This window comes from Somniosus microcephalus, chromosome 1, assembly GCF_052327205.1.
Source record: "Somniosus microcephalus isolate GS21.2 chromosome 1, FLI_Smic_1.0, whole genome shotgun sequence".
NCBI classification, from domain to species: domain Eukaryota; kingdom Metazoa; phylum Chordata; class Chondrichthyes; order Squaliformes; family Somniosidae; genus Somniosus; species Somniosus microcephalus.
In genome coordinates, this window is record NC_140987.1 from 202,356,124 (window position 1) to 202,373,738 (window position 17,615).

At 46.1% G+C, this 17,615-nt stretch overlaps 1 protein-coding gene across 2 annotated transcripts in view; it reads right to left on the minus strand.

The window, feature by feature from the left end:
* Positions 1 to 17,615, minus strand: part of LOC147124553 (ras GTPase-activating protein 1-like) — a 212,293-nt gene that overhangs the window by 67,659 nt on the left and 127,019 nt on the right. For both annotated transcript variants that reach the window (XM_085989292.1, XM_085989284.1), the window contains exons 12-13: positions 14,898 to 14,985; positions 10,072 to 10,152 (exon numbers count right to left, since the gene is read on the minus strand). In XM_085989292.1, the coding sequence (XP_085845418.1) occupies positions 10,072 to 10,152; positions 14,898 to 14,985 (169 nt within the window). The remainder of the gene's footprint in view (positions 1 to 10,071; positions 10,153 to 14,897; positions 14,986 to 17,615) is intronic.

Consider the following 17,615-nt stretch of genomic DNA (forward strand, 5'->3'; position numbering starts at 1 on the left):
TTTCCACATTGTCGGATAGATGCCAGTGTTGTAGCTGTACTGAACAGCTTGGCTAGAGGTGTGGCTAGTTCTGTTGCACAAGTCTTCAGCACGATAGCCAGGATGTTGTCAGGGCCCATAGCCTTTGCTGTATCCAGTGCGCTCAGCCATTTCTTGATATCACGTGGAGTGAATCGAATTGGCTGAAGGCTGGCTTCTGTGATGGTGGGGACCTCAGGAGTAGGCCGATATGGATCATCCACTCGGCACTTCTGGCTGAAGATGGTTGTAAACGTTTCAGCCTTGTCTTTTGCACTCACGTGCTGGGCTCCACCATCGAGGATGGGGATATTCATGGAGCCTCCTCCTCCCGTTAGTGGTTTAATGGTCCACCACCATTCACAACTGGATGTGGCTGGACTGCAGAGCTTTGATCTGAACCGTTGATTGTGGGATTGCTTAGTCCTATCTAGCATGCTGCTTCCACTCTTTAGCATGCATGTAGTCCTGTGTTGCAGCTTCCCCAGGTTGGCACCTCATTTTTAGGTACACCTGGTGCTGCTCCTGGCATGCTCTGCTACACTCCTTATTGAACCAGGGTTGGTCCCCTGGCTTGGTGGTAATGGTAGAGTGAGGGATATGCCAGGCCATGAGGTTACAGATTGTGGTAGAATACAATTCTGCTGCTGCTGATGGCCCACAGCACCTCATGGATGCCCAGTTTTGAGCTGCTAGATCTGTTCTGAATCTATCCCATTTCAAATCAAATCAAATCAACTTTTATTGTCATTGTTAGTGCACAAGTGCAGTACAACGAAATGTAGGCTTGCAGCTCCCGAGAGTGTACAATTTGGATTAGGACACTTAAACATTTCAACATACATTTGTACATATATATTAGCATAAATATGACCATAATAAAGTGAATAAAGTGCATCGGCAGATGTGCAGGCTTTAGTGTTTATTTGCAGAGTTCAGTAGGATGACAGCCCTGGGAAAGAAGCTGTTCCTAAATCTGGTCGTACGGGTGCGAATGCATCTGTAGCGTCTTCCAGATGGTAGGAGGGCGAACAGACTGTGGCTGGGGTGGGTAGGGTCTTTGATGATGGTCCGTGCCCTCCGTAGGCAGCGTTTCTGATATATATGTTCTATGGTCGGTAGCCGGGTGCCGGTAATGCGTTGGGCAGTTTTGACTACCCGCTGCAGGGCTTTCCGGTCATGGGAGCTACAGCCGCCGTACCATACCGTGATACAGTTTGTCAGGATGCTCTCTATAGTGCAGCGGTAGAAGTTAGAGAGGATCGGGGGTGACAGATTACATCCCTTCAGCCTCCTCAAGAAATATAGGCGCTGCTGGGCCTTCTTCACCAGAGGAGGTGTTGAGGGACCAGGAGAGGTCTTCCGTGATGTGGACTCCGAGGAACTTAAAGCTGGCCACCCTTTCCACCTCCGCCCCATTGATTTGGATGGGGGTGTGACTTCCGCCTTTGGACTTCCTGAAGTCCACGATTATTTCCTTTGTTTTCTTGGTGTTAAGGGCCAGGTTGTTGTCGGCGCACCACTTCACGAGATGCTGGACCTCCTCCCTGTAGGCTGACTCATCATTGTTGGTGATCTGGCCTACTACTGTGGTGTCATCTGCAAACTTGATGATGGTGTTGGAACCATTAACAGCCACACAGTCGTGGGTGAAGAGGGAGTAGAGGAGGGGGCTCAGCACACATCCTTGTGGGGCCCCCGTGTTCAGGGTCGGGGGGGGGGTGGGGAGGTGTGGTTGCCTAATTTGACAGACTGGGGTCTGTTTGTTAGGAAGTCCAGGGTCCAGTTGCAGAGGGAAGTGTTCAGGCCAAGAGTTTGGAGTTTGGTGGCCAGCTTATTGGGGACGGTAGTGTTGAATGCTGAGCTGTAGTCTATAAACAACATTCTGATGTAGGTCTCCTTACCATCTAGGTGATTCAGTGCCGAGTGTAGAGCAGTAGTGATTGCATCCTCCGTTGATCTGTTTAACACGGTGGTAGTGCCACACAACACGATGGAGGGTGTCCTCAGTGTGAAGACGGGACTTCGTCTCCACAATGACTGTGCGGTGGTCACTGCTGCCAATACTGTCATGGACAGATGCATCTGCGAGAGGTAGATTGGCGAGGAAGAAGTCAAATAGATTTTTCCATCGTATTGGTTCTCTCACCACCTGTCGCAGGCCCAGACTGGCAGTTATGTCCTTCAATACTTGGCCAGCTCGGTCAGTAGTGGTGCTACTGAGCCACTCTTGGTGATGGACATTGAAGTCCCCCACCCAGAGTATATTCTGTGCCCTTGCTACTCTCAGTGCTTCTTACAAGTGATGTTCAACATGGAGGAGTACTGATTCATCAGCTGAGTGCCGGGGGGGGGGGGGGAGAGAAAGACGATAGGTGGTAATCAGCAGGAGCTTTTCTTGCCCATGCTTGACCTGAAGCCATGAGACTTCATGGGGTCCGGAGTCAATGTTGAAGACTCTCAGGGCCACTCCTTCCCGACTGGATACCACTGTGCCACCATCTCTGGTGGGTCTGTCCTGCCAATGGGACAGGACATACCCAGGGATGGTGATGGAGGAGTTTGGGACTTTGGCTGAAAGGTACGATTCTGTGGGTATGGCTATGTCAGGCTGTTGCTTGACTAGTCTGTGGGACAGCTCTTCCAATTTTGGCACAAGTCCCCAGATGTTGGTGAGGAGGACTTTGCAGGGTCGACTGGGCTGGGTGTGCCGAGGTCGATGCCGGGTGGTCCGTCCGGTTTCATTCTTATTATGTTTCGTAGCAGTTAGTTACAACTGAGTGACTTGCTAGGCCATTTCAGAGGGCAGTCAAGAGTCAACCACATTGCTGTGGGTTACCTATATCTCCTGTTGCAGGCTGAAAGGATCCGCTGGTGAAGAAATTGAGGGTGACAGTGACCTTGATTGCCACTGAGAGAGCCGTCCTCATCCTGATCTGAGGCTCGAGGTCTGGTTGCAGGAGGCGGCAGAGTTCTGTGACCACCTCCTTGCTGAAGCGGAGCCTTCTAATACACAGCTCCTCGCTTAATTGAAGGTAGGAAATTGCTATTGGAAGACTCTCGGAGGGTAAGGCCTCCTGTTGAGAGCCCTGATGGCCCTCCTCCTCTTTCTTGCTGCCTGCGCTTCTTCTGCAGTAGATCCTGGTCGATTGCCAGTACGGTCCCCACTAATGTAAGGAAGTGCAGTAGTTTGATATTTTGAGAGAATAAATGTAACTAACTTTTAGAAGCCGCAACACTCTGGAGACTAAACAACCTTTGAATGACTGAATTTAACTCTTGAACTATCTCAAACTGACAAGGAAGCAGTGAAACAGCACTAACCTGACAGCTGTGACTCATTACTAATGATCCCTTTAAATAATGCCCCTGGAACCATCATCCGCTTGCTTGCCGCCTCCTCTCCCGGTTGCTGTCGGGACCAGGCACTAAGGCAGGAGGCGCTAATCAATTTGGCACACTCACTGACGTCGCGATCTGCCTGCCGCTGAAATCCCCGGCGCTACGGGGGGGGGGGGGTGGGGGGGAGCCGAATTTGGCATGCGGCGCTGGATTCACCTTTGCCTCAGCGCCCTGGCCAGGCGCTAAGGTACCGAACTTCTCCCCCCAGGAATTTTACCCTTTTTGGCGGATGGAATTTCACCCCATATACACTCTCATATTCTGGCTGCATTTCTCCCGTTTCTTCCTTCCCTTGTGTTTCAGTCTTGGATGAATTACAACTTCCTCCAGTTAAACATTGGGAAGACTGAAGTTATCATCTTCGGCCCCACCTCAAACTCTGCTTTCTCAGCAGCGATTCCATCCCCCTTCCTGGCCACCCTCTCAGGTTGAACTAGAACGGTCGTAACCTTGGTGTCTCATTTGACCTCGAGCGGAGCTTCCAAAGCCATGTCTGCTTCGTCACAAAAGCCACCTACTTCCACCTCCAGCATCGCCCTTCTCTACCCTGCCTTAGCCCAACTGCTCCTGAAAATCTCACTCATGCCTTTGTCGCCTCCAGACTCAACTATTCCAATGCTTTCCTGCCCAACATCCACAAACCTCTCATGCAAAAATCCACATTCTATCCTGTACCCTCCCTTTCACCAATCACCTCTGTCCTTGCTGACCTACGGCAACTTTCGATACCCAAACATCTTACGAATGTACAAAATTGACGGGTAGGAAAAGACCAGCTGGTCCATCAAGCCTGCCCCCCACTTCTGATGGCCAGAGCATCATGACTAAACTAAACAAGATGATGCCAGGAATGGGAAACTACAATTATGTGGAGAAACTTGAGCTTTTGGAACATTTCCACCGGAGCAGTGAAGACTAAAAGGAGATTTAACAAAGTTTTTTAAACTGTGAAGGGTTAAGAATGGGGAGACAAAGGCCTTGAATGTCCTGGAGCCGTCAGGCGGGGTTTCAAGCGTGTGGGGGGGGGGGGGGGGGGGGAGAGAAATCGGAAAAATAGGGGGTCGTGACCCCCCGCCCGCCTGATTCCCCGCCCCGTCCTACTTTCACCCCGGCGTTTCAATGCGACCCAAATCAGTCCCGCCCGCAGCAGGTGGGACTGGTCTTTAGGCACCCTAATCACCAATAATTGGCATCTATAATGCCATTTTAAGGGGCCCTTGCTATTTTCAGCCTTTTCCCACGCTAAACACGCCTGGTGGAAACACCGCTGATGAAACCTGGCGTGAACAATATCGACTCGCTTACTTTCAGCTGCAGGTCAATCAGGAAAGAAGAGATTTAATCAGATAGTATTTGTAGGTTGCAGGGCCTTGTTGTTTCAGGCTTGGGGCAACTTGTTCAAGGCTTAGGCACAGCTGTGGAAGGTTGGAGCCTCACACACTTCTCCAGTATGAGCTCCTGGGAAGCACCGCTCGGCACCCTCACTCAGCGCTTCCTCAACGGAAGCATCTACCAGAAGTATGGGAGGCCTTTTTTCCTTTCCCTTCATGCCATTAGAGGATCTTCAGCAGCAGAGGCGTCAGCAGCAGAACCAGGAACAGCAGCATCAGCAGCAGGAGCGCCAGGCTGCTGCTCACTCACCTGAAGCTGCACAGGCTAGAAGGGGCCAGCGCTTGGATGTGGCTTGAGAGCACCTTGCTGCGCATCAGGGGGCCATGGGGACCCATATCTGCACTGGCAGTCCTACTCAGAAGGACTTCCATGAAGGTCTGGTTTCTCTGTTCAATAGATGCCCATCGCTCCTCAAGAGATGTCATTTTATAATGAACACTCACCATGTTTTCCATACCCTGGCGACTTATCTCCTCCATGGAGGGTGCCAACCTTTGCATGGTGATGCGTTCATGCGCCAATGACTACGCAAAGGCTCAGCTCATCTTCGCTATGGACTCCTCCATTCGCTCCACACTCGCAGCGACCCTGGAGACAAAACCTGCCAGAGACTCCTGCATCTGTGCATGGAGATCCATCACCTCTTCTCTTGCGGATGGACCCAGAGGCAGAGGGTCGACATGTAGCTGAGCTGAGCTGAGCTGGCAGAGTCCTGCGCCCTCCGACGAGGACTCTCCACTGCTGTCCCTGTCTCCGCAATCTGCTGATGCTCACTTGTGAGCTGTGAAACACCAAGTGACAACACTACTATGTCCCGAAGGTCCCCCCGAGGTGTGAGCGTCTGCGCTGGTGCTGGGTGCACTTACTTCTGCTGACGCTGCGCCCTCAGAGGTTGGAGCTTCCTCTGAGGAGTCTGGCTGCACAGCCTCTTCCTCCTCCACAGTGGGGACGGGGGCTCTGGATGGTACTGTGGGGGAGTAAAGGAAGGAGCTCGAGATGTAATGCCAAGGTTCTTCTGGTGACTCCCAGCGAGTTGACATCAGCTGACACCTGCATCCATGCAGCCTTGGTCTCAGTGGGAGGCCTCTTCCTCCCTGACCTAGGGAAGAGGACCTCCCTGTGGGCCCTAACCCCATCCAATAATACCTGCAGTGAAGCCTCGTCGAATTTGGAGGCAGCTCGGGATCTGGCACTGACCACAGCTGCTGCAGGCTCCTCTGCCATCCTGTATGGTTCGTTTGGAAGCCTTCAGAGCATGCAGTGCTTGCTGTGGACCTTGAAAGCACCACGAATGATGACATCATACTGTGGGGCTTTCTGACTGGAAATAGTCAATTAGCAAGGGTTCCCACACACTGGAAATGAATTGGCCAATTGAGGGAAAATTGCATCGATGTGGCAGACCCATTTAGATTCGCGTCGGAACCAGACAGACATTCGGGGAACCCGACAATTCCCTGCACCTGCGGGAAAATCGGCCCCAAAGGGTCATCAAATTAAAACGGTCAATAAGAGAATGAGGAAAGCGTTTAGGAGAGGGTTGTTGGAATTTTTTTGCCACAGGGAGTGGTTGAGGAAGAGATTATCGCATATTTTGAGGGAAAATCGGATAAATATTTGAAGCAACAACTACTGGCTGAGAAAGATTCAAGGAGGAATGTGCTGGGCAGTGGGATTAGTTTTCGATTGCTCCATCAAAAAGCCTCCACCTGTGCTGTAAATTATGTGTCTATTCAATCGACCCTCAAATGCTACCAAAGCCAAGTTACTCCCCTGATGTATTATCCCAAACCACCCTCAATGCTATCAAAGCCCAGCACCTCCACATCAGCTACTAAATTCAATATTGCCTCTCTCCCCACTACTCCTACACTCCACATATCTAACCTCTAAATTATACAACTTGCTGTGCACATCTCACGACATACCCCCTTGGCTTTAAAAAGTCACAAGTTACATTTGTGTGCACAGGCGAAGGAACTTGTATTAATCAAGGCCACTTGATTTCATGAATAATTGGGACAATCTTGATCCACAGAACCGTGCAGTAAAATGGAACTCGACTTATTCAGTCACTGCAAATCAGCTGCACTCATAATGCATTGTGCATTACACAACCATTTCTATTGTTATAAAACAATGTACTCTCAAACTCACGAGTATGCCATTGAAAATCTATTAGTAAGTGTGTCCGTTTAGCAATCACGTATGTCTGATTTCTACCATGCAATTTAATCACGATATACTTCACTTACTCAGGTGAGCCTGCGAGGTGCAGAACATCAGAAAGCATACATCAATGGGCATGCAGCACTGGATAAAGCATCTATGCCAACAACAATATTATCAATAGTCCCTGGCAGCAAACACCTCCGTATCACAGTGGGTCAAACAAGGAAACAGAGTCTACTACCTCCAGCAGCAATGCTAAATACCACAGGGGCCATCACAGTCTCACAAATAATCAGAGCTCAAATAAGTCTTTGAGACCTAAAACTTGACAACTATGTTATAGAAACATAGAAGATAGGAGCAGGAGTAGGCCATTCGGCCCCTCGAGCCTGTTCCGCCATTTAATGAGATCATGGTTGATCATCCAAATTCAGTACCCTGTCCCTGCTTTTTCCCCATATCCCTTGATCCCTTTAGCCTCAAGAAATATACCTAACTCCTTCCTGAATATATTTAATAAGTTGGCCTCAACTGCCTTCTGTGGCAGAGAATTCCACAGGTTCACCACTCTCTGGGTGAAGAAATTCCTCCTCATCTCAGTCCTAAATGGCTTACCCCTTAACCTTAGACTGTGACCGCTGGTTCTGGACTCCCCCGCCATCGGGAACATCCTTCCTGCATCTAGTCTGTCTAGTTCTGTTAGAATTTTATAAGTTTCAATGAGATCCCCTCTCATTCTTCTAAACTCCAGCGATAAGCCCAATCGACCCAATCTCTCCTCATACGTCATTCCTGCCATCCCAGGTATCAGTCTGGTGAATCTTCGCTGCACTCCCTCCATGGCAAGAACATCCTTCCTCAGATAAGGTAGCCAAAACTGCACACAATACTCAAGGTGTGGTCTCACCAAGGACCTGTACAACTGCAGCAAGACATCCTTGTTCCTGTACTCAAACCCTCTCGCTACGAAGGCCAGCATACCATTTGCCTTCTTAACCGCCTGCTGCACCTGCATGCTTACCTTCAGCGACTGGTGCACAAGGATACCCAGGTCTCGTTGCACTTCTCCTTTTCCCAATCTATTGCCGTTCAGATAATAATCTGTCTTCCTGTTTTTGCCACCAAAGTGGATAACCTCGCATTTATCCACATTATACTGCATCTGCCATGCATCTGCCAATCACCCAACCTGTCCAAATCATACTGGAGTTTCTCGGCATCCTCCTCACAGCACACACGCCCACCCAGCTTTGTGTCGTCTGCAAACTTGGAGATATTACATCTAGTTCCCTTGTCTAGATCATTAATATATATTGTGAATAGCTGGGGTCCTAGCACCGATCCCTGCGGTACCCCACTAGTCACTGCCTGCCACTTGGAAAAAGACCCATTTATTCCAACTGTTTGCTTCCTGTCTGCCAACCAGTTCTCTATCCAAGTCAGTACCTTACCCCCAATCCCATGTGCTTTAACTTTGCACGCCAATCTCTTATGCAGGACCTTCTTGAAAGCCTTCTGAAAGTCCAAATACACCACATCCACTGGTTCTCCCTTATCTATTCTACCAGTTGCATCCTCAAAAAATTCCAGTAGATTAGTCAAGCATGATTTACCTTTTGTAAATCCATGTTGACTTTGTCTGATCCTGTCACTGTTTTCCAAGTGCTCTGCTATTACATCTTTTATAATGGACTCTAGCATTTTCCTCACTACCGATGTCAGGCTTACCGGTCTATAATTCCTCGTTTTCTCTCTACCACCTTTTTTAAATAGTGGGGTTACATTAGCTACCCTCCAATCCATGGGAACCATTCCAGAGTCTATAGAATTTTGGAAGATGACCAGCATTACATCTACTATTTCTAGGGCCACTTCCTTAAGTACCCTAGGATGTAGATTATCAGGCCCTGGGGATTGATCGGCCTTCAATGCCATCAATTTCCCTAACACCATTTCCCTACAAATACTGATTTCATTCAATTCCTCCCTCTCATTAGATCCTATGTTCCCTGACATCTCTGGGAGGTTATTTGTGTCCTCCTTTGTGAAGACAGAACCAAAGTATGTATTTAATTGGTCTGCCATTTCTTTGTTCCCCATTATAAATTCCCCTGATTCTGACTGCAAGGGACCTACGCTTGACTTCACCAATCTTTTTCTCTTCACATATCTATAGAAGCTTTGCCAGTCAGTTTTTATGTTACCTACAAGCTTACTCTCATATTCTATTTTCCCCCTCTTAATTAATCCCTTTGTCCTCCTTTGCTGAATCCTAAACTGCTCCCAATCCTCAGGTTTGCTGCTTTTTCTGACCAATTTATATATCCTCTCCTTGGATCTTATGCTATCCCTAATTTCCCTTGTTAGCCACGGTTGAGTCACCTTTTTTGTTTTATTTTTATGCCAAACAGGGATGAACAAATTCTGTAGTTCATCCATGCGTATCTTTAAATGTTTGCCATTGCCTATCCACCGTCAACCCTTTAAGTAACGTTCCCCAATCCATCTTAGCCAACTCGCGCCTCATACCATCGTAGTTTCCTTTATTTAATTCAGGACCCTAGTCTCTGAGTCAACTACTTCACTCTCCATCTTAATGAAGAATTCTATCATATTATGATCGCTCCTCCCCAAGGGGCCTCGCACAACAACATTGCTAATTAATCCTCTCTCATTACATAATACCCAGTCTAAGATGGCCTGATCTCTAGTTGGTTCCTCAACATATTGGCCCAGGAAACCATCCCGTATACACTCTCGGAATTTGCTATTTTTTAAGCATATACATTTTTTTTTAATAAAAAGGACAAACTTCCCATCAGTTTCTATGGTAGGTTGCTCTGTTAAGTAGATAAGGTGAATCATTTTCATTTGTGTATGAATTTGCAGTCTGCATATCCAAGAATTAAAGCAAAAAATTATTAGCTGTGCATCTAAATAGGACATTTTAGAACATCTCACTATTTGCCAACTGTATTCTAATCAAAATATGATCCAGACTGTACCCATTTGTAAAGTCCCATGCACTATAAATTGACCTTTTGTGCCGTGTAAATTGCAACAATGTAAACATTTTCTTCCTTTTACCTGTCGAAGGCGTTTGTTAGAGGTTGGTGGCAGAGGTTTCTTCAAGTTACTGCAAAATACTTGCAGACGCTTCATCCAGTCCTACAAAAGCAAAAGCACTTACAGTAAATACAGGTAATATCTAGATAAAAACTACTAAAATCATTCCTAACTTCATTATCAACTTTTATTCAACCTTTACAACGTATAATTCAGCCAAATATCTATTATTTTTAACTTTATTCTTCATCTAGTTGATAATGAGTTCAGTGCAGTAGATGTTCCTTTTTCAAAGCACAGGAGAGCTATATGCTCATCCAGGAGAGACCCAAGCTTGGGATTACAGGAGGAAAGGAGATCAGTAGGAGTACCACCGTAGGGTGGGTTGGGGACATGACAGGGACACGATACAGTAAGGTACAAAAGAAAGTGGAGTGTGTTAAAAAAACAGGGACTGTTAAAGTAAAGGTAGAAAGAAAAGATGAAAAATGGCTGGACAGGGGGAGGGAAGCTCGAACCTGAAGCACTAGCAAAATGTGCGTACAGATTTACACAGAGTGGCACATTTTGAGTGGTGTACATAGAAACATAGAACATAGAAAAATAGGAGCAGGAGTAGGCCCTTCGAGCCTGCTCCGCCGTTCAATATCATGACTGATCCTCTATCTCAATACCATATTCCGCTCTCTCCCCATACCCCTTGATGCTTTTTGTGTCTAGAAATCTATTTATCCACCCACATGTGAGTTTAAGACAGTTAGAGATGGAACATGAGAATGGTGGCTGGAGTAGTTTGAGGCCAACTTTGCAGTCAAGGTCCAAGGCTTCTTGGGCGGGCCAAGATCCAGATTCAGTGACTGAATGTACAGTGGTTGTGGTACTAGTTGGAAGTCTAATTTTCTTTCTAAATTTAGATTGCAAGATTTGCATTACGGCTCTGGCTCTTAATTTGGATTTGTCCTGCTTTTTGTGGACAGGACATACCTGTGCAATTGTCGAGTAGATGCCAGTGTTGTAGCTGTACTGGAACAGCTTGGCTAGAGGCACAGCTAGTTCGGGAGCTCAATTCTTCAGCACTACAGCAGGGATGTTGTCAGGGCTCATAGCCTTTGCTGTATCCAGTGCACTCAGCCGTATCTTGATATCACATGGGGTGAATCAAATTGGCTGAAGACTGGTTTCTGTGATGGTTGGGAGCTCAGGGGGAGGCCGAGATGGATCATCCACTTGGCACTTCTGGCTGAAGATGGTTGCAAATGCTTTGGCCTTGTCTTTTGCACTCGCATGCTGAAATCTGCCATCGAGGATGGGGATGTTCATGGAGCCTCCTCTGCCCATTAGTTGTTTAATTGTCCACCACCATTCACGACTGGATTTAGTAGGACTGTTGGTTGTGGGATCGCTTAGCCCTGTCTATACCATGCTGCTTCCGCTGTTTAGCATGCATGTAGTCTGGAGTTGCAGTTTCACCAGGTTGGCATCTCATTTTTAGGTACGCCTGGTGCTGTTCCTGGAATGCGCTTCTACACTCCTCATTGAACCAGGGTTGGTCCCCTGATTTGATGGTACTGGTAGAGTGAGGGATATGCCGGGCCATGAGGTTGCAGATTGTGGTAGTATACAATTCTGCTGCTGCTGATGGCCCACAAGGCCTCATGGATGCCGAGTTTTGAGCTGCTAGATCTGTTCTGAATCTATTTCATTTAGCACAGTGGTAGTGTCCTCAGTATGAAGTCGGTCTCCATCTCCATAAGGAGTGTGCGGTGGTCACTCCTACCAATATTGTCATGGATAGATGCATCTGCAACAGGTAGACTGGGTCAAGTAGGTTTTTTCCTCGTGTTTGTTCTCTCACCACCTGCCACAGGCCCAGTCTGGCAGCTATGTCCTTCTGGATTCAGCCAGTTCGGTGAGTAATGGTGCTAGCGAGCCACTCTTGGTGATGGACATTGAAGTCTCCCACCCAAAGTACATTCTGTGCCCTTGCTACCCTCAGTGCTTCTTCCAAGTGGTGTTCAACATGGAGCAGTACTGATTTATCAGCTGAGGGAGGGCGGTAGGTGGTAATTGGCAGGAGCAGAATTCCTTGCCCATGTTTGACTCGATGCCATGAGACTTCATGGGGTCCGGAGTCAATGTTGAGGACGCAGGGCCACTCCCCCCTGACTATATACCACTATGCTGCCACCTCCGAGTCTGTCCTGCAAATGGGACAGGACATACCCAGGGATGCTGATGGAGGAGTCTGGAGCATTGGCTGAAAGGTATGATTTTGAGAGTATGACTGATTGCATTGATAAATAGAATGAAGTAGATGTAGTGTATATGGCATTTGATAAAGGTGCCTCAGAGAAGACATGTTATAAAAATTCAGGCATATGGCACAAGGCAATTAGGGTTAATGGTTGTTGCTTCGATTGGAGAAGGGTTGGAAGTGGTTTACGTACTAGGTCCACTCTAGTTCTTTATACATAAAGATCATTTGGACTTGGGCATAGGGAGCACAAAATAGAAATTTGCTGACGACAAAAGTAGAGGTTTGACAAATAGCAAGCAGAACCATAAAGAACTTCAGGAGGCCATTGATGGGTTCGCGAAATGGGCTACAGGTGGCAGGTGCTATTTAGTGTGGAGAAGTGGGAGTTAATGCATTTTGGGAGCAAAAACAAAAAAAAAAGGGAGTATAAACTCAATGAAAAGACACTATGGCCTAGAAATTGGGTTGGGGCGCCAAAGTGGCGCAAAAGTCGCCTGAGCGCAGGATTTAGCACAGCGTTCGAGGCTTCAGCGATCATCAGATATTCAGTTTCATTGCCCCTCGAGGGACACGGGGCGAGGCTCGAGGCGCTCCGCGTCCCTCTTAGGGCGCTGAAACTGAATATCACAGCGCAATGTGCCGCAGCGCCACACGCTGTGGCACGGCATGCTGCGGTACTGCAGGCCTAGGCTGGGGACGGAGGTGCTGGCAGGCGGCCGCCGAAAAAGGCAGCCGCCCCGCACCTCCACCTTAACTTGTGCCGCTGCCGGCACAGTAAGGCCCCGTGAACCAGGCGTGGGTAGCGAACGGCGCAACTGCGGCGTTCGCTACCAAATATCGCGAACGAGGCGCGAATGGGGCGCTGCGCACACCGATGACGTCATCGGTGGCGGCGCAGCGCAAAAGGCTAACGCCACCATTATCGCCCCAACTCAATATCGCGGGAGGCGCAGCCAGTGGCGCTACAGCCACTGCCTGCCTCTTTAGGCGCTAACAAGTGGCGCTGCTCGCCCAATTTCTCCCCCTATGAGTGTGGAGGAACAGAGGCCTCTCTTTGTATATGCAAATACAATTCCTTCAACGTGCAGGTGAATGTAAATAAAACATGATCGATAGTATTTTTTTATATAAACAGGGTTATATAGTACATTGCAAAGTAGTAATGATAGTCATGTACAAGACCACAGTTTGAGTACTACACACAGTTTTGAGCACCCCATTATAGAAAGGATATTAAAAGCCATCAAGTGTACAATGAGATCCACCAGAATAATACCAGGCATGAGAAATATAGTTATGACCAAAGACTGGAGATACTAGGACTATTTCCACTAAAGAAGAGAAGACCAAGAGGTCACTTAATAAAAGAGTTGTTTTAATTATGAAGGATTTTGATTAGGTGATGAAGGAAAGACTATTTTTTCTGGGTGTGGAATTAGTGAGGAGTGATCATCAATTTAAAATGATCACTAAGAGAATACAGAGATGGGTTAGGAGAGATTTCTTCATGCAGAGTTGCTATAGCATGAAATGCTTTACCACAAGGAATAGTTATGTCTCTTTAGGGAAGGAAATCTACTGCCCTTACTTGGTCTAGCTTATATGTGACACCAGATCCACAACAATGTGGGTTGACTCTTAACTGCCTTCTGAAATGGCCTAGCAAGACACTCAGTTGTACCAAACTGCTGCAAAGAAGTATCCAGACTGCAGCGGTTCAAGAAGGAGGCTTACCACCACCTTCTCAAGAGCAATTAGGGATGGGCAATAAATGCTGGCCTTGCCAGAGACGCCCACATCCCATGAATGAATAAAAAAAAAGTTGAGTCTCCATTGCCTCGTTTAAAGGACGATTATATAAACATTTGAAACAATGGAAGATACTGGGGTATGGGGGCAGGCAGAAGAGCACAGAGCAATAGGATTAGTTTTGGATTGCTCTAGAGCCGGCACATACAAGATGGTCCAAATGGCCTCCTTTAGTGCTGTAAATTCCCATCATTCTATTCTGGCCGGATCATTCTTAGAACCATACATTTATAGTAAGAGGCCAATCTTCTTTGCTCTTGGGATTGAGCTCCTATTTTTTTCTTCCCTCCAACCAATTTGTTCTCTTACCGACTTCTTGTTACCAAGGTTTGTATTAGATGTTGGTTTGTACATAAAAGGTTCTGTCAACTGCTATATATATGGTTAAACAGGATTTCCAAAACTGACTTTTATAAAGCCACCTTCTTGCATATTGAGCTGTTTTGTTCTTGTGCATTTACATTGACTTTTATATTATTGTTTGTCTCTTACATTTCAAAAATAGCCTAACTCATGTAATTCTTGAACAATGGAACATTGTTATAACTTTTATTTAAAAGCCCAGCTATCAATTATTTTCAACATCAACAGCTTGTTGATAGGCATAAAACAAAAACACCCATCATCGTGTTTGTCCACAATAAGAGCTTTGCAAGATAGCCATTATGTAACTCAAATATGTCTGTCAGATTTCTTTTGCTACGAGCAGACAGCATATTGTACGTTTGGTTAACACAGTCATCCCAAAGTTATAATCAATTAGCAACTTCCAGCATTTTACCTGTGCCTGTTCTGAAGTTTCTGCTGCAAAGTAGAAGATGTAATGGTCTTCACTAAAATGCTGTACTACTAGTTGAAAACAGTTTGACCTATAAAAAGGAAAATTACAGGAAACAAATTAATCCATGAAAGTGCAGCACAACTAATCTCTGCTCGAGAAGAAACCTCTACCAATCTATGCTTATGAAAACTGCAACTTTTAATATTTGTGCACATTTAATACTGAGGAGGACTGCAACAAATTACAGGACATTAATAAACTTGCAGAATGGGCATATAATTGGCAAATTAAGTTCAGCACAGATAAATGTGAGGTATTACATGAAGAATAGGGAGGTCACTTATCACTTGCAGGGTGCGAGTCGAGGTGGGGTAGAGGAACAAAGGGACCACACTTAGGGTACTGTGTACAGTTCTGGTTGCCATATTATAAAAAGGATATAGAGGCAATGGAGAGGGTGCAGAGAGGATTTACAAGGATGATACCAGAAATGCAAGGGTATACATATCAGGAAAGGATGAACAGGCTGGATCTCTTTTCACTTGAAAAAAGGCTGAGGGGTGACCTAATAGAGGTCTTTATTAAAAATTTTCATAATTTTAGAGTGGATACAGAGAGAATGTTTCCAATTGTGGGTAAGAGCATAACTAGAGCCATCAATATAAGATAGTCACCAAGAAATTCAATAGGGAATTCAGAAGAAACGTCTTTACCCAAAGAGTGGTGAGGATGTGGAACTCGCTACCACAGGGAGTGGTTGAAGCGAATAGCATAGATGCATTTAAGGGGAGGCTGGACAAGCATATGAGGGAAAAGGGAATAGAGGGTTACACTGATAGATTTAGATGAGGGAAAGACGGGAGGAGGCTTGAGTGGAGCATAAATGCCGACATGGACTGGTTGGGCTGTATGGCCTGTTTCTGTGCCGTATATCAGATGCAATTCTATTTTCCCTTTCTTTATCAATTTCTTGGTCCTCCTTTGCTGAATTCTAAAATCCTCCCAATCCTCAGGTTTACTACTCTTTTTGGCAACATTATAAGCCTCTTCCTTTGATCTAATACTTTTAATTTAATAATTTAATCTAATAATTTAACTTCTCTTGTTAGCCACGGTTGGACCACTTTTCCTGTGGGGTTTTTGTGCCTTAAAGGAATGTATATTTGTTGTAAATTATGTATTAATTCTTTAAACGCTAACCATTGCTTGTCAACAGTCATACCTTTTAATGCAGTTTCCCAATCTACCTTAGCCAACTCGCCCCTCATACCTATGTAGTTTGCTTTGTTTAGATTTAAGACCCTAGTTTCGCATGTAACTAAGTCACTTTCAAACACAATCTAAAATTCTATCATATTATGGTCACTCTTCCCTAAAGGCCCCTTTACTACAAGGTTATTAATTAACCCTTTCTCATTGCACAACACTAAATCTAAAATAGCCTGATACCTAGTTGGTTCTTCAACATACTGATCTAGAAAACTATCTTGCATACATCCCATGAATTCGTCCTCTACACTATTGCTGCAAATTTGGTTTGCCCAGTCTATATGTAGATTAAAGTCCCCCATGATTACTGTATTACCCTTGCTACATGCGCCTCTAATTTCCTGATTTATACTCTGCCCTACATTACAACTACTATTTGGGGGCCTATAAACAACTCCCACCAATGTTTTCTGCCCCTTGCTGTTTCTTAGCTCCACCCAAACGGATTTGACTTCTTGATTTTCGGAGCTAAGATCCTTTCTCTCTACTGTCTTTATTCCATTCTTTATCAGGGCTACCCCTCCTCCTTTTCCATTTTGGCTATCTCTTCTAAAAGTTAAGTATCCTGGAATATTTAGTTCCCAACCTTGGCCACGTTGCCATTATGGCTATTAGATCAAACCAGTTAATTACTATCTGCGCTATTAATTCATCTATTTTGTTGCGAATGTTTCACGCATTCAGATGCATTCGCGCCTTTAGCTTTGACTTATTTCTATTTTTCCCTGATGTCACCTTAGTCACTGATGCCTTATTACCTTTGTTACTCTGTCCCTTCCTGACCCACTCTGCTTATTTTTACCCAAAGCTCTACTCTGCTCTAGAGCCTTGACATTTCTCTCGTTGCTTTTAAATTTACTCTTTCCTGAATCCTCCCACCCCCCCCTTCATTAGTTTAGAGCCCTGTCTACTGCCCTAGTGAAGCTGTGCACTGCACTACCAGAGTTAGTGATTGAAGAAGCAGGAAGTTAAAAAGCAAGAACTCAAAAGGTAGGTATCTCTGAATTACTCCCAGGGTAACACGCTGGTGAATATAGGAATAATAGGATGAGAGAGATTAATGCATGGCTGGAGAAGTGATGCAGGAGGGAGGGTTTCAGATTCCTGGGGCATTGGGACCAGTTCTGAGGCAGAAGGGATCTGTTCAAGATGGACGGGTTGCACCTCCAAGCTGGGGCCAATGTCCTTGCAAGAAGGTTTGCTAATGCTGGGGGGGCTGGGCGGTTGGTTTAAACTAATTTGGCAGGTGGGGTGGGCACCAGGATGAAACATTAGAGATTTTAAAGGGGTGCAGAACAGAGACACCTGGGGATGTATGTACTCAAATCTTTGATGGTGGCAGGACAAGTTGAGAAGACTGTTAAAAACATCCATGGGATTCTTGGCTTTAATAATAGTGGCAGAGAGTACTAAAGGAAGTTATGCTAAGCCTTTATAAAACACTGGTTA